The following is a 26,242-nucleotide window of genomic DNA, read 5'->3' as shown; positions in this document are numbered from 1 at the left end:
CATACTTGGATACCCAGGGCAGGGCAGCAGGAATGTAAAGGGGAGGAAGCGGACAGACGAGGTATGATGTGAAGGGGGCAGGTCCCATCTAAAGGAGCACTGCATAGCTCTGTGGCCAGATGTTGGATTAAAGAAAATTACTCAATGACACTTCTCTTTTATTTTATTTTATTTTTTTTTGAGATGGAGTCTCGCTCTGGTACCCAGGCTGGAGTGCAGTGGTGCGATCTTGGCTCACTGCAACCTCTGCCTCCTGGGTTCAAGTGGTCTGCCTCAGCCTCCCAAGTAGCTGGGATCACAGGTGCCTGCCACCACGTCTGGCTAATTTTTGTATTTTTAGTAGAGATAGGATTTCACCATGTTGGCCAGGTTGATCTCGAACTCCTGACCTCAGATGATCCGCCCACCTCGGCCTCCCAATGTGTTGGGATTACAGGCATGAGCCACCGCGCCCAACCCTCAATGATGCTTCTTAAAGTGACAAGGCAGACTTTATTGAGGATCACCATGATATGTATAGGGACCACAGTAATGGGATTTTGCAGTCATAGAGAGAGACTGGGCCTCAGCCTCAAATGCAGCACAGACAAGTGGGAATCCATAGCCATGGAGCAAAGCTGGGGGTCAGGGATTTTTAAAAAATTACTAAGAGGAAGCATCAGAGGAGTCAGGGGAACTCTGGCTAAATCAACCTGGCAGGATTTTTGCTGGAGACAGGCCAGGGTGATCAGACATTACCTGGGGCATGATGGAGAATGAGGAATCTATCTGGGCATGATGGCTCATACCTGTTATCCCAGCAATTTGGGAAGATCACTTGAGGCCAGGAGTTCAAGACCAGCCTGGATAACACAGCAATACCTCACCTCTTAAAAAAAAAAAATTAGCCAGGTATAGTGGCACATGCCTGCAATCCCAGCTATTCAGGATGTTAAGGTAGTAGGATCCCTTGGCCCAGGAGTTTGAGGTTGCAGGGAGCTATGATCATGCCATTGCTCCAGCCTGGGTGACAGGGTGAGACCTTGTCTCAAAAAAAAAAAAAAAAAAAAAAGTGGTGAGAGAGAGAGAATGAGGAACCTGACCAAACTGATTTAGCAGAGTTCTTTGCAGAAACTGGATTTGACAAGGTGGTGCACTGATGGGCCTAGGAGGTTTAGGAGCCAGCTAAAGTTTGGTCAAGTAAAGAATCTTTGTCTCTTGCCTGGTGGGAATGCCGGTGTTACCAGATTTTCCTGTTTTTCAAGCAAGGCAAGAAACCCAGATTTTTAAAAATATGTGAAATAACTTGATTCTTGAATTATGTAATAATTAACAAGTAATTATAAGTTAAAATGTGATGTGGGGCAAACAAAACACACCTTTAGGCTGTTTGTTAGCAGCCCCTGAGTTAACGTGAGAGATTGTTTCTTGTTTGTTTGGGGACTAACTCACTCGGTACAGGAATCTTTTGGTTTGACTGTTCACCCTGTCAGCAGATGTTTATTGAGTATCTACTATGTGCTAGGCATTGTTCTAGAGCTGCTGGGTATTGTGCTAGGCATTTGGCATTAATTTGCTGAAATGACTGACATCAGAAAAGATAGAGATGAAGGCTAGATAGATGATAGATAAAGATAGATAATAGACGTAGATAAACAGATGATTGATCGATAATAGATGGTTAGATTATAGATAGATGAGATAGATGATTGATAGATAGATAGATAGGTAGAGATCTTACCCTTTAAAGATACATGTTGAAATATTACAAATAATATAATGACGGGGAGTTACTTCAGAGGAATATGGGGAGTTGAATGAAGGTGTAAGTGAAGAGAGATTCACTATGAGATGAGAATTTTTGAAGCTGAGTGATGTTTGGGTATGAAGATGGTGGGGTATACTCTTCTGTCTGGTTTTGAAATATGACTGGAAATTTCCCACACTAAAATGCTTGTCTTAATGTCCTTATCAGTTAAAGAATAATTCTGAAGGATATACAGGTAAAATGACACCATGTCGAGGACTTAGTTTAAAATATTCAGCTAAAATATTTCACAAGTCAGGATATAGGTGAAACACTATTTGGCAAAATGCCCATAATTGTTACAATTTTGTGATGGATAGATGGAGATTTGTTATGCTAGTCTATTGTTTTGTACATGGCTGAAATTTTCTACAATACTTTTTTTTTTTTTTAAAGGGACAGAGAAGTGGGAGGCCTCCTGCTTTCTAGGTATTTTTGGCAGTATGCAGTCATGCACTTAGGTGTTCGTGGGAATTTTCCACAGTGTGATAGAGGCTACGATCAAGGGGATGGGTACTCTTCAACAAGGGATGTCTCTGCGCTGAGTGTAGCTATGGTGAGGTTAGAAGTGTGGGATCTATTGGGGATTCCAGGTTAAGAACAGATTTCTCACTCAGATAGTTCCCCTGCAGGGCATTCTACCTCCAGGTATCCTATTGATAGCAGAATAACAGCAGTCAGATTCTCTGGAATCAAATCAGCCTCCCTGGGTCTAAGTACCAGCTCTACCACTTTCTTGCTGTGGCTTTGGACATGTTATTTAACCCTGTGAGTCTCAGTTTCCTCATCTGTTAAAGAGTTAATACTAATACCTCACAGACTCATTAGTCGTTACATGTAAAGCACTTAGCATAGTACATGGCAGTGAAACTTTTTTTTTTTATTGCTGCTTTTGTTGTTATTGTTGTTGCTGTTGAGTGATCTAAGAGTGGAAAAAACTCAGAGATAGATGGACCACAATAATTGGAGGCAGAGATGAAAAGAAGTCACACACAGAGGCACCCACTGTCAACTGATGCGCCCACAGCAACCTGTTTGTGAGCTGCTGCAATCAATTTCTTGCATGGTAGGTGCAAAAGGAATAAAAGGAGAAGGCAACTTCCTGACCATTTCCTTTCTCTACAGAATGAAGTGGAGCTGGGGGAGCTGCTTCTATCACTGAATTATCTCCCAAGTGCTGGCAGACTGAATGTTGATGTCATTCGAGCCAAGCAACTTCTTCAGACAGATGTGAGCCAAGGTTCAGGTACCGTGTGATTCCCCGCTTCTCTCACTTTATTAATGGGGCATCTGTGTTTGTGTGGGGGACCCAGTTTTCTTTTTCTGTATCCTAGATGAGCATTACTCATCTCAGGATGAGGCAGGTAAAAGATGCCATCTTAGTAACCCTATTGGAATTGGGCAGTTGACTGAGGCCAGTCGTGATAACCACTGGAAACTTAAATCCTCTTTGAACCCCAGGAAGTGACTTGGCCTTTCCAAATGCTATTTCTGCAATGGAGACGCCATCCTGCAGGTGGCGATAGTGTGCAGAAACTATCCATTCTAATCAACGAGCGTGGAGGACACACTCTGAGGTTTTTTGCCAGCTCATTTCATGTGTGCCATAAATCTTTATGAATTCTAGCTCTGAAAAGACTTGTATTTAAAGTGTGTACATTATAGCAAAAACCATTCAAACATGACTTTCAATGGAACGGAACAGATTCCATTCCATCTGTATGTTGCTTCTCCCATGAAAGCAAAGGATATTACTGTGAAAGCAGCTGTAGTCACAGGGATCTGTTCAGCTCAGTAGTGGAATTATTGTCTTCTCTGAATGCAGTAGCTAAAATAAATTACTTTTGTGATAAGGTGACAGCTAAAAGACACTTTGCACTCTCAAAAGCCACATTATAAAAACAGAGGCTTAGAAAGGGCCAGTGGAGGCAATGGTATTAAGACTGAAGAGTTTCAGACTCACCACAATGGGAGAGTCAGTATGATAAAATCATTAAGGTTATAGGAGTCAAATGATCTGGCTTGCAAATGATATGGCTTTGGGGAATTAACCACTATATGCCTCAATTTCTCAATCTCAAAAATTGACATAATAACCGTATTCATCTGTTGTTTAAACAAACATTAAATTAGATAATGTACATGAATCCCTTTGTAAACTATAAAATGATCTAAAAATGTTATAATTCTGCCATCTCTATTCTCCTGTATATGGGCTATGGGCTCACTGAAATGATAATGGTTTTCCACAGGCAGAAATCCAAGGCAGTCTCTGAGTCTGATTCTGTGTCCACCAGCAAGATCTTTAAAAATTGATTTCTCACCTTGAGTCCTCAGTTTTCTCATCGGTAAAACTAACACAATGCTGACACGTGGGAGGAGCTCAACAAATATTAGATGGCTAAAGGAAGAGGGAAAGGGATAAGCAGATAAGCAGATAGATGGGAAAATGGACGGATAATAGATGGATGGATGCTTGAGCTGTCAAATAGATAAGAAATCGGATGGATGGAAAATGGATAGATAAAAATATGGTGAGATGATGAATGGATCAGTGAACTGACAGATGGATGGGAAGATGGATGGATGGATAGACAGGTGGATGAATGGATGGACTATGAGATGAATGAAAAATTGAATGGATGGATGGATAGAAGAATGGATGAATAAAAAGATAGATGGATGGGAGGTTGAATGGCAGAATGACTGGACAGATTAGGTTTCATGATCTCCAACATTCTATGATGCTGTGTCTAATTTTCAGATCCCTTTGTGAAAATCCAGCTGGTGCATGGACTCAAACTTGTGAAAACCAAGAAGACATCCTTCTTAAGAGGCACAATTGATCCTTTCTACAATGAATCCTTCAGCTTCAAAGTTCCCCAAGAAGAACTGGAAAATGCCAGCCTAGTGTTTACAGGTAGGTAGCACTCCAACATCTGATGAACTCCAGGTGAGGCACGTTCAACCGACTGTCCTAGAGACAGAAGGCATCTAGAGGGAGTTACATTTAAGAACTTAATGTCTGGCGTTCAACTACCTGGGGTTGAACCCACTGAACATCTATGAACTGGGGCAGGACTCATAGAGCCCTATAATATAATTGTTAGAAATGTGGACTCGAGCCAAATTTCCTCAGACTGTCACATAATAACTGAGGTCTTTGGCAAGTTACTTAACTCCTCTGAGCTTCAGTTTCCTCATCTACAAAACGTGAACAATAATAGTACTTGTGGCGTAGGTTTGTTGTGAACAGTAAATGACTTATGACTCTGGAATATACTTGGTACATAATAAGTACTCACTGTGTGTTAGTTTTGATGATGATGGTGGTGATGGTTCAAGTTCCCTGCAGTCAAATAGAGAAGCATATGAGAAAACAGGGTCACCTAACTCAGGGAAAGGGATTTTGAAAGTCTTCCCAAAGGGTATAGTATTTAAGCAGAGGCTTCATATGCCACTGTCTGGTAGAATTTAGTTCATTTTTCCAAGATGTAATCTAATGTATTATTTCCAGAGTGTATTAGTTATTTATTGCTGCATAATAAATCACCCCAAAATTTAGTAGCTTAAAACAATAAACATTTATATCTCATAGTCCCCGTGGGTCAGAAATCCAGGTATACAAAGCTTTGCTGTATAGTTCTGTCTGAAACCTCTGACAAGGCTGCAGTCAAGGTATTGACTGGGGCTGCAGTCTCATCTGAAGATTCAACTGGGGGAGGATCTCTTTTCAAGGTCATTCGCAGTTTTCAGCAGGATTTAGTTCCCTGCAGGCTGTTGAACTGGGGACCTCAGTCCCTTCCTGGCTGTTGGCCAGTGACCTTCCTCAATTCCTTGCCACATGGGCTTCCCCATAGGACAACTCACAACATGGCTTTCATCAGAGTGGTCAAGTGAGGGAGCAAGAATCGTAAAGAAGAGTCTTTTTGTAATCTAATACTGGAAATGACATCCTATTACTTTCATTATATTCTACTCACTAGAATAGGTCCAGCCCACACTCGGGAGGAAGGGATTACACAAGGTATAAAGAATGGGAGGTGGGAACCACTGGGAATCATCTTAGAAGCTACTCACCACAACAGGAATAGAGTTAGTAGGAGTAATGGTTATTATTTCTTGTGTTCTAATTACAGTATGTTCTTCCCTTTATAATTGCTAATATTCACCATAACCCACCCTGTCAAGTTGGTGTCTTCATCCTCAACTTACAGATCTAGGGACTGAGGCTTAAAACCTAAGCAACCTACACAAAGTCTCCAGCTGATAGAATCAGAATTCAAGCTCTGGTCTTGCCAGCTCCACATACCAAGGGATCTATATTTCCTCAAGAACCCAGGTAGGGCTAGCATTGGTCATCTGACATCATCCTTCAAGACATCTTTCTCCAGGGTAACTGCAAACTCTCCTCTATTTAGATCTTGTCTAGAACTCTGGGCTCCAGGTCTCCCAAGAAACCAATGCATGGCTGAAAAATCCTTGCATGCAAGATTTCCCCTGTATACACTTGTTGCTCCTTCTCTCCAAGGTTGCAAATGTCTATCCTCTGAGACCCCTCCGAAGCAGGTTGGTTCTGGGCTTTCTCAAGGCCTGTCACCCATAGAGTCTGCATTGAATCAGGGGATGCCTGCCCTATGCAGATATAATGACCCTTTCTAATGCAGTCTGTGATGGCTGCTGTCCAGATGGAGTTACAAATAGGCAAGAGCCTCACTCTCTCCTAGGTTTCAGGCCAACACAGAAGACAGTCACCTCTGACTCCTTAAATGCTGCACAGGCAGGCAATGGGAACTACTGTGTATTAAACCAAGACAGAGATAAAAAATGAAGCCTCTTTTCCCAAGTGCCTGCTGAGAATAAGGGACCTCCTATTGTTAGCTTAGTTGAGGAGAGAACCCCAGGGGAAACTGAGAGCCCACATGGAAAGCCCTGACACTTCATATTTTACTTAACATTTTATGATAAATGTACCACACACGTGTTATAATGAGTGACACCATGAAAAAGATGTGTAAGGACAGAGAATCAGAGGAGAACAGGAGTTATGTGCCTGTGCTGGGGAGCTGGTGTCTGGGTCCTGGCTTTACCACTCACCTACTTTGGTGGCCCTGAGCAAGATCTGCGGGCTTAGGTCTTCTCAGCTGTAAAATGGGGATAACAATACAGGATACTTCACAGGATTGTTGTGTGCATTCAAGATAGAATGCACATAATTCAGTGCGATCAATAAACACACGGTGCTGAGCACTGTACCGCCCATAGTAAGCACTCTAGAACTGTTAACTATTATTAAAGGGAAAGTTTAATGTTTTCCTTTTTTCTCCCACGCCCATGGGGCAGCCACCACCTTCTCACTCTCTCATGCAGTTTTGTTTATTTCAGAGTGTTTTCTTGCTGTGGAATCCTTCCCATTTTTTTTTTTTTTTTTTGAGACAGTCCCATTCTCTCTCCCAGGCTGGAGTGCAGTGGTGTGATCTCGGCTCACTGCAACCTCCGCCTCCCAGGCTCAAGCAATTCTCATGCCTCAGCCTGCTCAGTACTTGGGATTATACGTGCACGCCACCATGTCCGGAAAAATTTTTAATATTTTTTGTAGAGACAGGGTTTTACCGTGTTGGCCAGACCAGTCTCAAACTCCTGACCTCAAGCAATCCACCCACCTCGGCCTCCCAAAGTGCTGGGATTACAGGCACGAGCCACCACACCCAGCCTGATGTCTTTCTTTAATGCCTTCCCCTTTCCAATTCCTTCTCCCTGAAGTCAAGCCTTTAATGTTCTGCCGTGTATCATTCCACACTTTTTTCCTTGTTCACACAATAATATCCACATACAGAGGGTTCTGTTCCTTTAAAACATTATTCATGAATTCAACAAGTGTGTATTAAACACCTTCTGTGCCAGGCAGTGCTTCCAAGTTCTGGGAATAGAGCAGTGAACAAAACAGACCTGATCCTTGCCCTGGCGGAGGTTACCAGGACATTCCATGGATACCACATTGATGCTTGCTTTGGTGTAATTAACAATGAATGTGTTCATTGCCTTCAGATCAATATGAATACAAATGGATTTAACTTTTTATTTTTAATAACTGCATTAGATACTGTTGCATGATGTAGTATGATAAAGGTGAGATTATTTATTCTGGAGGTGGGGGGTATGACAGAGCTTCAGGGATTGTGATTAGAACTCCAGTAAAATACATGGAAGTATGGAAAATTTTGCACATAGTTGCAGAGGTTTTTTTGAATTCCTTGAATCCCATATGGTTACCTCAGAAGGCTCAAACCAGAAGGGTCGTCACACCACACCCCCCCATACATCTTTTATTCAGCCCACAGCACTTCAGGTGGCAACCGTCAGCTGGGGCAGTGGTCAGCTGACGCCATCAGGCGAGTCTTGTACTCTCCATTCACAGAAGACCCGCTTCTCTCCTGTAAGTTTTGGGCCCCTGGCTTGGAAGTTCATGTTCCTCTGGTTAAAAGCTCATTGAAAATATTCTTTCTGGAGGAGGAAGAATTGCCTGCCCGATCCTTAAATCAGGGATTCTCAACCCTGGCTCTACCTTAGAATTACCTGGGAGCTTTAAAATGCTACCAGTGACTGCACTGTATCCCGCAGAGACTCTAAAGCAACTGGACTAGGCTGAGGCACTGAGCATCTATAAGTAGCTATTTTTTAAAAGTACCCCAGATATTTCTATGGCTCATTCATTGTTCCGAACCACAGCTGTGAGTGGAAATCCCAGCTAGGGTGGCATTTTACATAAAGGGTACTGGCTGGAATAATATGAGAAATGTGTCTTAAGTTGGTATGTATCTCAGCAAAGCTACAGTTCTCCTGAACTCAAATTCATAAGGTTCTAACCTGCTTTATTTGTCCACTGAGGAAAAGAGCTGTCACCTCTAGGCCGAGGATCCAAAACCCAGCCTATTACCATGTTTCCAAACACTTCATAAGAAAAGTAAGGTTAATCTGCAATTTAGCATTTGCCATGAATCCCTGGTAAAAGCCTGTAATTAGCTGGTAAGCTGGACTTTCTGAACACTTGTTTTCCTGTGTGGGATGAGGATTCGTCTGCAATTTTCAATCAGGTGGTTTCTGCAGCTGAGGTTTAAAAATAAAAAATGAAAAGAAGGGTAAAATTGCTTTTCACCTCCCAAGATAGCAACACACAGCCCGGAGGGCTTCCAGGAAATTCAGGAAGGTTTACTGAACCAAAGTAAAGTGGAGCTGGCCACTGAAGTGATTGAGTTTTTACTGGATGTTGGGAAAAAGAAGGAAAGAAAGTATATCGGTCCGTTCTCGCATTGTTACAATGAAACAACTAAGACTGGGTAATTTATAAAGAAAAGAGTTTAATTGGCTCCTGGTTCCTCAGGCTGTACAGGAAGCATGAGAGTGGCATCTGCTTGGCTTCCCAGGAGGCCTCAGGAAACGTACTATTATGGAGGAAGGCAAAGAGGGAGCGTGCACCTTACATGGCCAGAGCAGGAGGAAGAGAGTGAAGGGGAAGGTGCCACACACTTTTAAACCAGCAGATCTCAGGAGAACTCACTCACTATATAGTACCAAGGGAGACGATGCTAAACCATTCATGAGGAATCCACCCTTATGATCCATCACCTCCCATCAGGCCCCACCTCCAACACTAGGGTTTACAATTTGACATGAGATTTGGCTGGAGACACAGATGCAAACCACATCAGAAAGACAGAGAAAAGAAATGCAGCTTGATGGCAAATCTTCAAAAAGTTAAAAATAGAATGACCATGTGATCTAGCAATTGCACTTGTAGGTATAAACCCAAAAGAATTGAAAGCAGGGACTCAATCTGTTATTTGTACACCTACGTTCATAGCAGCCTTATTTACAACCACCAACAGGTGGAAGCAACCTGAACATTCATCGACAGATAAATGGGTAAACAAAGCAGTGCTAGCCGGGCGCGGTGGCTCACGCCTGTAATCCCAGCACTTTGGGAGGCGGAGGCAGGCGGATCACGAGGTCAGGAGATCGAGACCACGGTGAAACCCCATCTCTACTAAAAATACAAAAAAATTAGCTGGGCGCGGTGGCGGGTGCCTGTAGTCCCAGCTACTCAGGAGGCTGAGGCAGGAGAATGGCATGAACCCAGGAGGTGGAGCTTGCAGTGAGCCGAGATGGCGCCACTGCACTCCAGCCTGGGCGACAGAGCAAGACTCCGTCTCAAAAAAAAATAAATAAATAAAGCAGTGCATACATACAATGGAATATTACTCAGCCTTAAATAGGAAGGAAATTCTTTTTTTTTTTTTTTTGAGACGGAGTCTCGCTGTGTCGCCCAGGCTGGAGTGCAGTGGCGCGATCTCGGCTCACTGCAAGCTCCGCCTCCCGGGTTCCCGCCATTCTCCCGCCTCAGCCTCCGAGTAGCTGAGACTACAGGCGCCCGCCACTGCGCCCGGCTAGTTTTTTGTATTTTTTTAGTAGAGACGGGGTTTCACCGTGTTAGCCAGGAGGGGTCTCGATCTCCTGACCTCGTGATCCGCCCGCCTCGGCCTCCCAAAGTGCTGGGATTACAGGCTTGAGCCACCGCGCCCGGCCTATAGGAAGGAAATTCTGACTCACGCTACAACATGGATGAACCTGGAAGAAATTATGCTGAGTGAAACAAACCAGATAGGAGAGGACAAATACTGTATCATTCCACTTCCGTGAAATATCTAGAGTAGTCAAATTCATAGACACAAAGTAGAATAGAGATTATCAGGAGCTGGGGGAAGGAGAGGATAGAGAGCTATTATTTAATTGGTGAAGACTTTCAGTTGGGCAAGTTAAAAAAAAAAGGTTTTGGAGGTCAGGCACAGTGGCTCACGCCTGTAATCCCAAAACTTTGGGAGCCCAAAGCGGGTGGATCACCTGAGTTCGGGAGTTTGAGATCAGCCTGGCCAATATGGTGAAACCCCATCTCTACTAAAAATACACAAATTAGCCGGGTGTGGTGGTGGGCACCTGTAATTCCAGCTACTCAGGAGGCTGAGGTAGGAGAATCACTTGAACCTGGGAGGAAGAGGTTGCAGTAAGCCGAGATCGTGCCATTGCACTTCAGCCTTGGCGACAAGAGTGAAACTCTGTCTCAAAAAAAAAAAAAAATTCTGGAGACGGACAGTTGTGATGATTACACAACACTGTGAATATACTTAGTGCCACTGACCTGTATATCTAAAAATGGTTACTTTTATGTTACATGTATTTTGCTATAATTAGAAGGAAAGAAAAAATAAATAAATGAAGCTTGAGCCCAGGAGATCCTAAGCAATTCAGAGAAGTACCTGGATGCTGATGCTGGAACCTGGCATACTGTTCTTTTCCCTGAGAAAAGAATGTTCTTTCATTGCCACTTTGAGGGAATAGTTAGGCATAATAGTTAGGAACCAGACCCTTAGCTTGGGTCCATGTTCTTGACTTACTTGCTGTGTAATCTTGGCACTCTGCTTGGCCTCTCTTTGCCTTAGCTTCCTCACCTGTAAAATGGGAATAATGGTGAATTGTTGCAAAGTCCAAATGGGTGAATAGATATAAAGGCTTAGAGCAATACTTGGCTCAGAGAAAGTCCTCTTTAAATATGAGATGAGATTATTATTGCTTGAAAGACATCCAATTTATGCAACTAGATGCTACCTTGAGCTTACTGAAGAAAGGCTACATATATATACATACATACATAATATAGTTTATCTACCTGCCTACATAGAGTCTTGAGATTCTGTGGAAAACCCAAAGACGGAAGGAAACAATTATTTTGCAGAATTACCTGGGTAGGGTATTGTCTTCCCTCTCAATGTTAGAGAAAGGCCCTCTGTCTTCTGGAGGTAAAGTTTTGGAGAAATCCCTAAATTTGAAGGAACCAAATGTCATATGTTGAGCCTCTAGCCTTCTCTCTCCCTTAGTTTCCCCTAAGTGGTCAGGGTTTCCTGTCCTTCTGAAAGGCACTCAAAACCCTCTGTATGCTGGGCAGAGTGGCTCACGCCTATAATCCCAACACTGTGGTAGGCCAAGGCGGGTGACTCATCTGAGGTCAGAAGTTCAAGACTAACCTGGCCAACATGGTGTAACCCTGTTTCTACTAAAAATACAAAAATTAGCTGTGTGTGGTGGCAGGTGCCTGCTATCCCAGCTACTCGGGAACCTAAGATCGTGCGATAGCACTCCAGCCTGGGTGACAAGAGTGAAACTCCATCTCAAAAGAAAAAAAAAGACGAAAACACTCTTGTTCCCTTGGCAAACTTGGTCAAGAGACCCTTGGCTTAGGAAGCGTTCCCAAAGCCTGGGGCAAGGCAGGTGGAGGAACTGCTTCTTTCTGGCCACCTGTTACGGCTGAGGTGGGAGGCGGTGGGACCAGCTTCCTGGGGTAGGAGTTGACCATGTGTCTGTCCTTACTGATTAAATTTTTGGAGCACCTACTATGTACCTGGCACCGTGCTAGATGTTATGTATTCGACAGAGAACCAGACATTCACGGCCTGTGTTCTCATGGAGCTTAATTCTAGTAGAGGCAGACGGACATTAATTGAATGCCACACCAATAACGATTGAATTGTAAATTGGTCTAAGGGCTCTGAAGGAGAGATGCAGGGCACATTTCAGAGTGTCTGACCCAGTCTGTGAAGTGAGAGGAGCTGACACGTGAGCTGGGAGCTGAAGGATGAGGAGGTATTAATCAGCAGACAGGATTGCAGGGGATGCAGAGAGGTCGACCGGGCTCCAGCCCCAGAAGAGAAATTGAGGCTGACGTCACATTTCAACCTGGGAGCTAAAACTGCCAGGGGCTGGCATGAAAGACCCCCACACCCTGCTGCCTGCTGCAGGAATGGACTAGGGCATAGGCTTAGAGAGGCCTCACCAATAATAAGCAGTGCAGGACAGTTATGGAACACACAGAAAAGATACAAGGCAACGACAGACATGCCTCAATTTTTGCCAACCCTTGGTGTCTCTAGCTAAGACTAGAGAATGGGGCGTCTCTATTTTCACATGCATCTGCATCGCCCAGGGATTGGTTAAAATGCAAATTCCGACTCGGTAACAGGAGGCCGAGGTGGGCCTGGAATTCTGCATTTCTAACAGTTCCCAGGTGATGCCGATGCTGTGGAGCTGCAGACCACATTTTGGGAAACAAACAGACACGGGAAGGGCATCAGGGTGAATGATGATTGATTGTGCCAGTGCATTAATAAGAATTAAACCCTTGGCCCGGTGCAGTGACTCACACCTCTAATCCCAGCAATTTGACAGGCTGAAGGGCGCGGATCGTTTGAGTCCAGGAGTTTGAGACCAGCCTGGGCAGCATGGCAAAACCCCATCTCTACTAAAAATACAAAAATTGGCTGGGTGCGGTGGTGCATGCCTGTAGTTCCAGCTACTCGGGAGGCTTAGGTGGGAGGATCGCTTGAGCCTGGGAGGTGGAGGTTGCAGTGAGCCAAGATTGTGGCACTGCATTCCAGTCTAGGTGACAGAGCCAGTGCCTGTCTCAAAATAAATAAATAAATAAATAAATAAATAAATAAATAAACTCTCTAGCACTGGTCCCTATCCCTGCACATCATTTGACTCCCTAACCCTGTCTGTACATTAGTATTACTCAGGGACTTTAAAAAAATTCAGATGCCCAGTTCCTAGAACAGATAAACGGAATCAGCCCAGGCATCTGGGTTTTTTGGGGTTTTGGAAGGCATCTGTATTCTTCAAAGCTCCCAGGTGGCTCTCTTGTGCAGGCTGGGTTGGCCAATCTTTGCCTCTACTGTTCCGCTTCCCTCCCACCCTGCTGTCTGTCTGGAGGCCTCCCAGGCCCCTCTGTGAGAGCGAGTGCCAAGGCACCTGGTCTGTGTTCCATAATTGCTTGGCTTTCTGCAGCTGTGGCATCAAATCGGCTAACTGAATCTGCTGGTGAGATGAGATGGGTGGGGAGGCGCGGCGGGGAATGGATGGGAGGGCTGGAGGGCAGCGTGCCAGCCTCTTGTTTGGAAAGACCCCAGGTCAAATGGGCACTGGAGGGTGTTCTTTAAAGCGGTTGGGGGCCAGGCATGGTGACTCACATGTATAATCCCAGTACTTTGGGAGGCTGAGGCAGGAGGATCACTTGAGTACAAGAGTTCAAGACCAGCCTGGACACATAGCAAGATCCCATTTCTACAAAAAAAAAAAAAAAAAAACAAAATTAGCTGGGCATGGTGGTGCATGCCTGTCATCCCAGCTATTCAGGAGGCTGAGGTGGGAGGATCACTTGAGTCCAGGAGGTCAAGGCTGCAGTGAGCTAGGATCATGCCACTGCACTCCAACGTGGGCAACAGAGTGACACTCTGTCTCAAAAAATAAAATTAAGTTAAAAATAAAAGGTGTTGGAGTTTGGGAAGCAGGATAGTGGAGAGGCAGAGGGTCTCCAGCAGAGAAGAGAAGAGGAAGGAATTGAGGGGCAGAGCATTCTGAGAGAGCCTGGAATTTCCTTGAGATGGAGACATGAGTGGGCTTGTTCCAGGGCACAGATGCTTCCCTACAGCCCTACCCTGGCCACAGCCCACCCATGACATACCTTCTCCCTGCAGCCATGCAGCAGCCTCTGTCTTTTCCCCTTCTAGCCTGACTTAGTGAGCACCAGGCTCAACACTGCTTCCTAGAGAGAGGGTTGCATGGCTCTTCAGACTATGGATTGGAGTGAGCTACAGTTTGGTTCAAATTTCACCTTTTGGTCAGTCACAGTGGTTCACACTTCACACCTATAATCCCAGCAATATGGGAGGCCTAGGCAGGAGGATTGCTTAAAGCCAGGAGTTCAAGACTAGCCTAGGCAACATAGTGAGACCTTATCTCCACAAAAAATTTAAAAAATTACCCAGGCATAGTGGTGCTTGCCTGTAGTCCCAGCTACTCAGGAAGCTGAGTTGGGAGAATCACTTGAACCCAGGAATCCAAGTCTGCAGTAAACTATGATCACGCCACTGAACTCCAGCCTGAGGGACAGTGTGAGACCCTGTCTCAAAAAAAGAAAGAAAGAAAGAGAGAGAGAAAGAAAGAAAGAAGAAGAAAGAAAGAAAGAAAGAAAGAAAGAAAGAAAGAAAGGGAAAGAAAGAAAAGACAGACAGAAAGGAAGAAATTCACCATTACCACCTCGCAAATGTGTGGACATTGGGCAAACTATTCTTTTGATGGATCTCAGGTTTCTCCTCTGTTATGAGCTTCCAATCTCAATTTTTATTTTATATATTTATTTTTACCTTTCCTCCGATGCTGAAAATCTCACTATTTTATATAAAAAGCTTTAGAAAGTTGCACAGTTAGTGCTCAATAAATGCCAAATATGATTGATGATGATGATGATAATTGACGGACCCTGCCATAGAAGAGCAGGACCTGGAATTACACAGACTTGAGTTTGAATCTTGGCCCCATGATAAATCAGCTGTGTGGCCTCAAGCAAGTGACACTGCCTCTCTGAGCTCCGGCTTACTTTTGTGTAAAATGTAGCAATCATTCTTATTATGGGGATTAAAGGCAAATCAGCCTGTGAACCCATCCATCTGCTGTTTTAATCATTGCAGTCTGTGAAAGAGTTGAAAACCTGGCGCTTTGGAGGTATTTAATAGCTCAGCCCAGTAGCCTGTGGTTATTGCCCCAGCATCTCCCTCACCTGTTCACCATCATTTCAGAGCTGCCAGCTGGTATGATGTCTGGGAGCCAGGAATTGACACCCAATCTGTGCCAACCCAGATGCAGAACCAGGCGTTTGTGCTCCCTGAAGTTCCTTGGGATTGGCAGTATGGGGAGATAGGTCAGAGCAAGACCTGGCAGTAGGCACTTAGTGCCAGATCAGTCATGGGAAGTGAGCTGCAGAGTGAAGGCATTAAAGCCAGAGGACCACAGAAGTGAGCTCCTGGGAGCCACAGTATGGGGAGTACTATAGAGGGGAAGAACTTAAGAATGGATTTCATAAAGCTGTGTATGTGCTGGACTCATCTCCAAGCTATGCAAGTGGATATTATTCTAAACAGTCTACTAAAGACACTGAAAATCAAACTATAGCGTGGCTCACCACCTAGGTCCCTAGGGTACACATCTGAGGGGCAGATATGAATAGCATTGCAAAGCCTTTGAAAACTGAACTGACATCAAAATAACAGCAAACAGAAGGCAGGATAGAACTTGTAGCCTGAAATTTTCCATGTCAATTTCTTAACAAGTCAACATATTCAATAGGATTTAAGCAAGACCTAGAGTCTCATAATATTAAAAATGTCCAGGATACAACCCAAAATGACTTGATTTATGAAGAATTAGTAAAATCTGGCAAATTCTTAGAGAAAGTGTAATCAACAGATGCCAACCACAAGATGGCCCAGATATTGGAATTATCAGATGAAGATTTTGAAGCAGCTGTTATAACTATGCTCTAAGAAGTAAGGGTGAACCCTCTTGAAAAGAATGATAAGGTAGAAAATGTCAGCAGATCAACAGAGAAATAGAAGATATTAGAATTATGTGGAAATTTTAGAACTGAAAAAGTACAATCACTGAAACAAAATATTTGCTAAATGGACTCCATAGCAGAATGGAGGTGACAGAGGAAGGTGTTAGTGGGCTCAAAGACAGATCCAGAGATATTATGCAACAGAGAGTGAAAAAATTGGGGAAAGAAGAGGGTGGGAAGATCTATGGAGAAATATCAAAAAGTTATTAAACATTAGTTCATGTCACATGAATTCCAGAACATTTATGTCACATGAATCCTAGAAGGACAGAAGAAAAAACAGTGGGGAGCATTGACATGGAGGCAGGCAACTCACCCCAGACAGCCCCTGAGTTCCTTACCAGATTGCTGGGCTCCTGGCTCAACCAAACCCCTCTTGTTCTTCCCTTCTCAGAAAACATTAGCAAGTCATGAGGAAGCTGTGTGGCACCATGTTCAAAGTCAGCCAAAGCTGGCTTCTGTGTGATTGTGGGCAAGTTGCCTTACCACGCTGAACCTTGGTTTTCTTGTTTGAACAATGGGGACAGTAATACTTCTATTTATTTATCATGAACTGCCTGATTTTCTCATTTAATCTTTCAACAAACGTATAAGCTATGATCTATTTTATGATCATTTTGCAGTTGGGGAAATTCGAAGCTTAGAGACGGGAAGTGCAATGAGTATAGCCAACTGTGGAGTGAGAGAACAGTTCACCCAAAACTGCCCTCACTTCAGATACCAGCTGTAAGTTCTGAGGTCTCTAGGACCACCTCCCTTCAGACCAGTTGGTTACAATTTCAGGGCCCGTATGACCTCCCTCAGGTTCAATAATTTGCTAGAAAGACTACTAGAACTCAAGAAAGTGCTACTTATGACTACAGTTTTATTACAGCAAAAGGGTGCAAATTAAAATCAGCCAAGGGAAGAGATGCATAGGGCAGAGTCCAGGAGGGGTCAAACTCTGAGACTGTAGTCATCTGTCTGCCTTGTGAGTCACAGATAGCGTTACTTCTACTCAGTCATGGTGTGTGACAATGCACACAGGATAGCCAGCCAGGGAAGCTTGCCACACCTTTGGCATCCAGAGTTTTTACTGAGCCTCAATCACATACTGCTCAGGTGGCTGATCTTCAGTCTCTATCCCCTCCCAGAGGTCTGGGTAATACCTTTCATGATCAGTTTCTCCAGAAGTCTGAATTGATACTATTTGTGATCCTAGAGCCCCCATCATAAATCACATTGCTAGGCTAGCCAAGAGTTAAAGTCTTCAGGCAAACAAAGATACTATTCTTAGGCAGAACATTCCAGGGACCTAGAGATCACCCCTAGGAGCCAAAGGCAAAGGCTAGGACTCTTTTTGGGTAAGATTACTTTTTCACTGTTTAGGTAGTAACTAGTAACCTGTGCAAAGTCATCCAGCTGGTGAGTGGTTGAGCTGAGTTTCCAACTTAAAGCTGCTTGGTTCCAAAGCCCTTTTCACTCACTCTTAACCACAACATTGATGTTCCTGTGAATCAACTGGGGGTCTTGTTAAAATGCAGTTTCTGATTCTATTAGCCTGGGGAAGCACCTGAGCATCTGTATTCTAATAAGTTCCAGGTGACACCTGTGCTGGTCTGAGACCCACACTTTTGAGTCAGAAGGTGTGGGACTTGGACACTGGACCAAATTGAGGGCTAGCTAATACAGGGATGGGGGAAAACAGCTTTCTATAAGATGTGCCAACCAGTGTGTCATGTCAGTTTGCCATTGCAATGGTAACACCTGGGAGTTACCACCCCTTTCCATGGCAATGACCCGACAACCCAAAAGTTACCACCCTTTTCCTAGAAATGTCTGCATAACCCACCCTTTAATCTACATGTAATTAAAAGTAGGTATAAATATGATTACAAAACTGCCATGAGCTGCTACTCAGCACACTGCCTATGGGGTACCCCTGCTCTGCAGGAGCAGTCACAGGGCTGTCACACTGCTGCTTCAATAAAGCTGTTTTCTTCTACCCTACCACCAGCTCACCCTTGAATTCTTTCCCAGGCAAAGCCAGGAACCCTTGTGGACTAAGCCCTACTTTGGAGCACACCTGCCCTGCATTACTTTGAATAGCCAGGAGACCCTTCCTCTGTTCTCCCGTGTCACCCCAATATGGCCAGAGCAGGGTTGGGGGAACTATCAGGGAGCAGATCAAGTACAGCCTGTAGGATAAGAAGTTGGTGGTTTTTTCTAAGTGCATTGAGATATCTTTGGAGGATGTTGACCAGGTAAGTGATGTGGCTTAGATGTTTGAACACTATCCTTCCAGCTGTTGAGGGGAGAATCATCTGAAAGATCACTGGGTTGATGGCGGCTTGGACTGGAGAGGTGGAAGAAGGATTTCAGAGAAGTCATTCACTGGACTATAATGTTGGAGGTAGGATCAGCAGAATGCGCTGATGTAAAGGACCATTCCCTATCTTGGCCAAGTTACTTATCTCTTCTAAGTCAGGATTTCTTGTCTGTAGATCTCAGTTCCCACCTCACAGGTTATTGTGGGAACAAAAGGAAATGATGTGTAAATGGGCTCAGTGCAGTGCTTGGCGTAAAGCAAGGGCTTAGTTGATTGTGGTGTTGAACCTGGATGTGGGCAGAGGCCAGAACTCTAGCCAGGCGGTCAGGAGATGGAAGCACAGATCTGACCTGTCACCCTGGGGTTCTCTTGGCAGAGCCCCCATTAGCACTCTGACCTCAACTTCTCCTCCTGAGAGCTCCTTGAGTCTGCCAGCATCCACCAGGTGGTAGAACTTGGCTGGATCGTACACATCCATTGTGGGTTACAATGACAGCCTTTGAAGACCAGGCCAGCTGCCAGGGCTCCTGATGGTTTTTATTCCACTTGAATGGCTGTTTAATGACTCTGGTGCCTTTGGATGGGACCTTGTTCCAGGCAGATCCCCATGGGGGACAACATTGGGGAGCTGAGGGTTTATCCAACCACATATGTGCCTGCAGGGTCTGGGCTACACAGGGGGTCCAGCAGAGGCCAGATTTCAGGCTTGCTTTGTGCCTTGGTAGTGGCAAGATGCAATATTATGCTCAGAAGCCAAGGCCAGCACCTGGGTAGGTTCGAGATGAAGACTTAGGCAAGAAATCAATCAAAAACCAAGAGAATGCTTTCAGACATCCCTTCTATCCATCACCTCATTCCGACTTTCCCAACCCAGAGCTGCCAGTCAGCAGAATGCTTAACTTTTAAAATGCCAGGGCCTGGCCAGGTGCCATGGCTCATACCTATAATCCCAGCACTTTGGAAGGCCAGGGCAGGAGGATTGCTTGGGGCCAGGAGGAGTTCAAGACCAGTCTGGGCAACATAGAAAGACCCCCATCTCTGCAAAAGATAAATGAAAAAAAATCAGCTGGACATATGGTGACGTGTGGCTGTTGTCTCAGCTACTCAAGAGGCCAAAGTGGGAGGATCACTTGAGGCTGCAGTGAACTATAATACACCACTGCACTCCAGCCTGGACAACAGAGCAATACCCTGTCCCAAAATTAATTAATTAATTAAACATTTAAAATAGATGTATGACAAAAATTTAAAATGCCAGGGCCTGCAGGGTACAGCTTCTAGTGTCACCTGTCTGCCTACATTTTGAGGAAACGTGCTGTAGTGGATATAGCTTTGGCTTAGAAATAAGGAAACCAGACTCCCAGAGTTTAGTGCTGTATCATTTTGAGCAGAACCTTTTAATCTTTTTCAGCCTCTGTTTTTCTTCTATCAGATGCATATAAAATCTATCTCAGGGTTTTTCATGCAGTATTTGACGATAATAATGGTGAACACTTAAATAGTGCTTCCTGTGTGCCAGGCACTGCTCCAAGTTTTTCAAATGAACTAATTCATTTAATCTGCATAGAACACTATGACATAGTGTTACAAGATCATTGAGGGTGTTGCTTTTCTGGCCAGAAACCACTGACTGGTGGTGCCTTTGTCCAAGTTTTGCTCAAACCCACTGGGTGCACTCATCCTGGCAGGCTGCGCTCAGCTCATGCTACCAGGCTGGATCCCATGCCTCTGAAGAGACTGGAGCAGAGTAGCGAGGGTTATGTAAGCAGGCGAGCATTGGGTTCAGCCACTGTGCACAGTCAGGCACACCAGCTGCTGCAGTGGGGTGGGCAGTTCCAGGTGCCAGCATGGGTGCCAGCTCACTGTGAGGCTGTGGCTGGACCAGGCTCTCCACAAGCAGCTTCAATGGCTGGCACTGGGGAACACAGTGGTGCCCAGAAGCTTGGAGACACCAGGAACCACAAGGCCCCAAAGGGGGAGTCACAGACCTGGCTTGGGGAGCTCCTGGGCCTGGGCCCTCTGAAGGGCTGCAGCTCTCCTCGCCTTTTTCTTCTCTCCTTCTTGTTGCCTGTAACACGGCAAACAAGGGGTGTGTTTCAGCCCTGTTTGTGTTACAGCTCTTTTAGCCCTGCCATTTGGCAGGCCCTGAGTTCTTGTCCTGCATCCAGGAAGAACGAGGTACGCAGAGAAGTGGAGGCTGAGCAAGACGAAGAGGAGCAATACAACAGCTTATTGTTTATTGAGCAATACAACAGCTCAGAGGGGGCCCGTAACAGGTAGCTCCTCTCCATAGCCAGGGTGACCCAACGAGTGTTCAGCTCTCAGCACAGAGGGTAGCTCCTCTCTGCTAGGCAGGTCATCCAAGTGTCCAGCTGTCAGCAAAGTGGGTAGCTCCTCTCTGCAGCTGGTCAGCCTGTAGTCTACCCATTGTCTCTTTGTTCTCTACCCTGAGTGTGGCTGAGTCCAGGGTTTTTATGGGCCTCAGAGGGGAGGAAGTATATGCTCATTGGTCCATGGGCAGCCATGGGCGGGCCGAGGGAAAAGCACCAGAAGTTCCTGCTCTGGTCCATGGGACTGGTGGCCTGGCCCCCAGGCTTCAGGCTCTCCCTGGTTTGAAGGTGGGGCTTCAGCAGGGACCAGCCCCCTTCTGCCCAGAAGCCTATCTGTCTCCTACTGCTCATGCCAGGCTGCTCAAGGCACTCAGACTGTTCATGCCAAGGGGCACCTGCAGGCCAGTGGTGGGCTCTCCTCAGCCCCTCCTCGGCCTCCCTCTCATGCTTGCTGGCACCCAAAGTCTGAAGGGGGCCGAGGCATCAGGGGCTTGCCATATCAGCACTGCCCTGGCCAGGTTGCCACAGCACCTAGGCTTCGTTCCAACTTTGCTCCAAGATAGGAGTGGGTGCCGAAAGCAGGAAGGAGCCAGGCTGCACAGGTGGGGTGGGGGGTTGGGGTGGGGAGGGAGGGGTACCTCCCTGGGTCCCCAAAAGTGCATGGATGCCTGAATCTGCAGCTGTGGCTGAGTGGCTGCGGCTACACCAAGGGAGCTCCCTCTGTGCCATTTTGGAGGAGGCAGGGCTCCTGCTTGTGATAGATCTCACCTGCTCTGTGGAGCATGCAGCCCTGGCCACACCTCCTGGTAGCCTGGGGCGGGAGCCCAGGTCCTCGCTGGGTCACTCTCTGCCCACTCCTCCATGCCTGACCGCACTGCTCTCCCGCTGGTGGGTGACTCAGCCCAGTCCCTTTGCAGCAGCCCCTAGGGCAACAGGCTCCAGTGGAGTTTCCTGGGGGCAGGCACTGAGCACCATCCACCTCCTTCCCGCACCCTCCCCATAGCTATGGGCAGAGAGAGGTGATGCACGCCAGGGTCTGGAGTCACAGAGGCTCTGGTCCTGGGAGTGGGTCCCACCTGGTCATGCAAGGGTGGGGACAGCACAATTGGCTGCCTTGGGCATGTGGGGCACAGGGGTCCCACCACGACTGCTGCCACTCCTGCAGCCTCTCTCCTGCCACCACTGCCAGTTCCCCACACCTCCCCCACCCCCCACCACAGCCAGAGCAATGGCAGTGGCTGCTCTGGATGGCCCTTCACTGCCATCAATAGGAGTCATTATTGCCATCTTATGGATGAAGAAAGTGAGGCAACAACAGGGTGGGAAGTAGCTTACCTAGGATCCTGGAGCCAGGATTCAAACCCTGGTCATCTGGACTAGAATCTGAGCTCTCAGTTACTCAGTTATATGTCTTAAGTGTTTATCTAGCCCCTGCTTTGTTGAGGGCTACATTAGTTGCTGAAGAAACACAGAAAGACAGAAAAAATCCATTCTTCCATGACCTGGACGTTCTAATTGGGGTAAGATAAATGATAAATAAGCAAACAGCTAAATAATAGTGGAGTGAGCCAACAGAGAAGGCCTGGAAAATTACTCTAAAATTTGGTATATAAGCTGAGAAGGTCCAGCAGTGCAAGGATGGAGGAAAGGAGCAGTCTAGGCAGAGGGAATTGTGCAAAGGTCCCGGGGCAGGAATGAGCTTATTTTGTTCAAAGAAGAGAAAGAAAGCCAGAGTGTCCAAAACATAGTTAACACATGGAGTGAATTAGGCAATGAGATCTGAGCAATTAGCAGAGACTATAGCAAGGAACTTAGATGATACTTTTTTAAAAAATTTTTTAATTTTTTTTTTTTTTGAGATGGGGTCTCACTCTGTTGCCCAGGCTGGAGTGCAGTGGCACAATCTCAGCTCACTGCAGCGTCGACCTCTGTAGGCTCAAGTGATCCTCTCACCTCAGCCTCCTGAGTCGCTGGGACTGTAGATGTGTACCACTATGCCCGGCTAATTTTTGTACTTTTCTTTGTAGAGACAGGGTTTTGCCATGTTGCCCAGGCTGGTCTTGAGCTCCTGGGCTCAAGCAATCTCCCCGTCTCGGCCTCCCAAAGTGCTAGGATTACAGATGTAAGCCTTAGATATAAGTGTTTATTGAGCATCCACAGTGTGCCTAAGGCTGATAGGCGTGAAGGAAACAGAACTGAAGAAGAGATGTGGCTCCTGGCACCACGAAGGACTGGGTGAGATGACATGCATGCAAGGACTTAGCACACAGCAGATGCTCAGTGGGTGTAATTTGCTCTCTCTTCCTATTTGTGAGTTGACATGAAAACGGCTTCCCTGGGTTTCTGCCTCCCCCTGTGCCCTGCATTAAAGCAGGACGGAATGTAGTTGGCTTATCATGGAAATTATTTTTAGAAACAGCTGTAGGCAAGGGCATTATTCACCAAGCAAAACAAAGCAAACAGGTGGGTGCAGAGTCAGTAGGGCGGGCAGTGAGCAAAAGATCTTCCCTTCTGTCTTCATGAGCAAACGCCCTCACTGGCCACCAGAGGCTCTTTGGGACCTGTTGTTCACTTCCTGGAGGATCTTGAGTGACAGAACTGGTCCAAGAACCGGGGGGAGTATCTGCTGATGTGACCGCCAAAGTTCTCCTTAGATGTCTGCTTTGGGATCTTATTCTGCTTAATTGTGTTGGGGCTGGAGAAGCGGAGGGGAGGCAGCCTTTGGATGATTTCTGGGTGGGTTCCTCTTCCATCCTTGTGCAAGGTCACCCTTGCCCTCTTGGTGGCCTCTCTGGTAAGGAGAAGCCAGAACACTTAAGATATGCCTGGTCTGGCTGGGCACGGTGGCTCACACTTGTAATCCCAGCACTTTGGGAGTCCAAGGCAGGCGGATCACCTGAGGTTGGGAGTTTGAGACCAGCCGACCAGCCGACTAGCCTGACCAACATGGAGAAGCCCCGTCTCTACTAAAAATACAAAATTAGCCAGGCCTGGTGCACATGCTTGTAGTCCCATCTACTTAGGAATCTGAGGCAGGAGAATCACTTGAACCCGGGAGGCGGAGGTTGCGGTGAGCCGAGATCGCACCATTGCACTCCAGTGTGGGCGACAAGAGCGAAAAAACTCCATCTCAAAAAAAAAAAAAAAAAAAAAAAGAAAGAAAAGAAAAAGGAAAGAAAGAAAGGTATGCCTGGACAACCTCGTGATAAAATAAGGGCCCTAGCCTCATTACAACAAGTGCCTCTAAGACTCAATAAGTTTCTAAGGCACTTGAGGATTAGGGCAAGTCATACTTTTCCAAGTTATTAAGTGTGGTTTGGAAAAGAAGGCACAAAAGACATCATGGGAAGAGCTCCTAACTTGGACATGGGGCAGGAATTTAGTGGTAGCTCTTATAATAAAAATAGCCAACATTTATTAAAGTCTTATAATCCTCCAAGTGCTGTCCCAAGTACTTTATAAGCACTGTCTCAATTGATCTCACAACAACCAAACGAGGTAGGTACTGGTGTTATCCCATTTTACAGGGAAGGAAACTGAAGCTCAGAGATCTCATATGACTCACTACAAAGCTAGAAGTCACTGTATCAGTTAAGGTATGGCTAGCTGCTGTAACAGAGAAGCTGCCAAGGTCTTGTGGTTTGACACCATGGAAGTTTATTTCTTTTCTTTTCTTTATTATTATTTTTTGAGACAGAGTCTTGCTCTGTCCCCCAGTCTGGAATGCAGTGGCACGATCTTAGCTCACTGCAGCCTTGAACTCCTGGGTTCAAGTGATCCTCCCACCTCCATCTCCTGAGTAGCTGGAACTACAGGTGTGTGCCACCGTGCCTGCCATTTAAAAAAATTTTTCGTAGAGATGGGGGTCTCACTATTTTGCGCAAGCTGGTCTTGAACTCCTGGCCTCAGGCAATTTTCCCCTCTCAGCCTCCCAAAGTGCTAGGAATACAGGCATGAGCCACCCAGCCCGGACCAGGATCTTACTCCTTTCTTGCACAAGGTCCTTCGAGGATCCTGTCCTGAGTGACCTTCCATGTGATGATTCAGTGGCCCAGGCGCCTTCCATCTCATGGCTCTACCATCTTCTCTGGCCTTGGAGGGTTTCATCTCTAGCTGGTGGTTGGGGAGGAGAGAGAGTTGAGGACTGCATGGAAAGTTTTCATGGACCAAGCCTAGAAGTAATGTACATCACTTCCACTTCCAATTCCACTCATATTCTATTAACTGGAACTCTGCAGGAGAGGCTGGGAAATGTAGTCCAGCTACGTGTTGAGGGAGAGCAGTGAACAGGCTTTGCTGACCACACAGCCATCTCTGCTCAGACACTCAAGCAGGCAAATAGAAGAGCCAGTCCATGCCCTGAACATGCTTGCTCCACGACCTCCCGGAGCACTTGTGGCCTCTGAGTTTACGGTCAGGGTCAACAGTGGGGGAATCTCACGCCACTAAATTCCAGGCTGGCAAGAGCCTGGAAAACCTTTTGGCTGGAGAGCCCAGGTCACCTGCTGATTTATGAAAGCAGTCAAACCAGTGGTTCTCAACCTGGGGTGACATTGTCCCCTCAGAGGACATTTGGCAATGTCTGGAGGCATTTTTATTGTCACAGCTCAGGGACGCTCCTGGCCTCTTGTCAGTAGTGGCCAGGGAGACTGCTAGATATCCCACAGTGCACACACAGACCCTCACAACAGAAAATCATCCAGCCCCAAATACCTATGGTACCAAAGTTAAGAGCCCCTGAGCTAGAATGATGGGATTCTGTGCGTCCTCTGAGGTTTTTGGGGTTGGGTGGTGATCTCCCCCAGGCGCTGAGAAGGGCAGGTTTGCATCGGCTCAGAGCCAGTCAGCACCTGTTCTGCACCGGTTTGAGGCTTGTTTACTCTCCTTATGGCATTTTAACCTCTCTTCATTCCCAGTGGCTTCTTTTTAACTGCCTGAGTGTGAAGAACTCAGAGCCAGAGCATGCCGAGTGAGTCCACGCTGATCTGTGCAGATTTTTCAAATGGCTTCCCTGTCTCCACCCATAAAAGCTTAGGCAAACAGAAATACCTTGCTCTGCAAACAAGCCCCGTCTCCCAGGTGGCAGGCGCTGGGCAGATGGACTGCAGCTCAGCCCAGCTTGAGAGGGTGCGAGGAGCCCTCTTGGGAAGATGAGCAGAACATGTCACCTCAATGTGGTGACGTGAAGGGGTTACATGGGAAGGAGCAGTACTGGTGGCTTTTTAGTATTGCTATTACAAAAGATATAATTTTTCCATACCTCATGTATATGTATATATATAGATATGCATACTATTATTTAGATATAATTCATATAT

General features: G+C 46.0%; 1 protein-coding gene across 5 annotated transcripts in view; it reads left to right on the top strand.

The window, feature by feature from the left end:
• Positions 1-26,242, top strand: part of SYT17 (synaptotagmin 17) — a 99,614-nt gene that overhangs the window by 49,631 nt on the left and 23,741 nt on the right. For 3 of the 5 annotated variants that reach the window (XM_033235599.1, XM_033235600.1, XM_033235598.1), the window contains exons 6-7: positions 2,912-3,032; positions 4,551-4,706. In XM_033235599.1, the coding sequence (XP_033091490.1) occupies positions 2,912-3,032; positions 4,551-4,706 (277 nt within the window). Of the gene's footprint in view, positions 1-2,911; positions 3,033-4,038; positions 4,130-4,550; positions 4,707-18,570; positions 18,730-26,242 lie in introns of those variants that run through there. The other 2 variants (XM_033235602.1, XM_033235603.1) reach the window with 2 other exon arrangements.

Source organism: Trachypithecus francoisi, unplaced genomic scaffold, assembly GCF_009764315.1.
Source record: "Trachypithecus francoisi isolate TF-2019V2 unplaced genomic scaffold, Tfra_2.0 Lachesis_group15, whole genome shotgun sequence".
Classification (NCBI taxonomy): Eukaryota; Metazoa; Chordata; class Mammalia; order Primates; family Cercopithecidae; genus Trachypithecus; species Trachypithecus francoisi.
The sequence above is the reverse complement of the archived record's forward strand: the minus strand, read 5'-3'. Positions and strand labels throughout refer to the sequence as shown.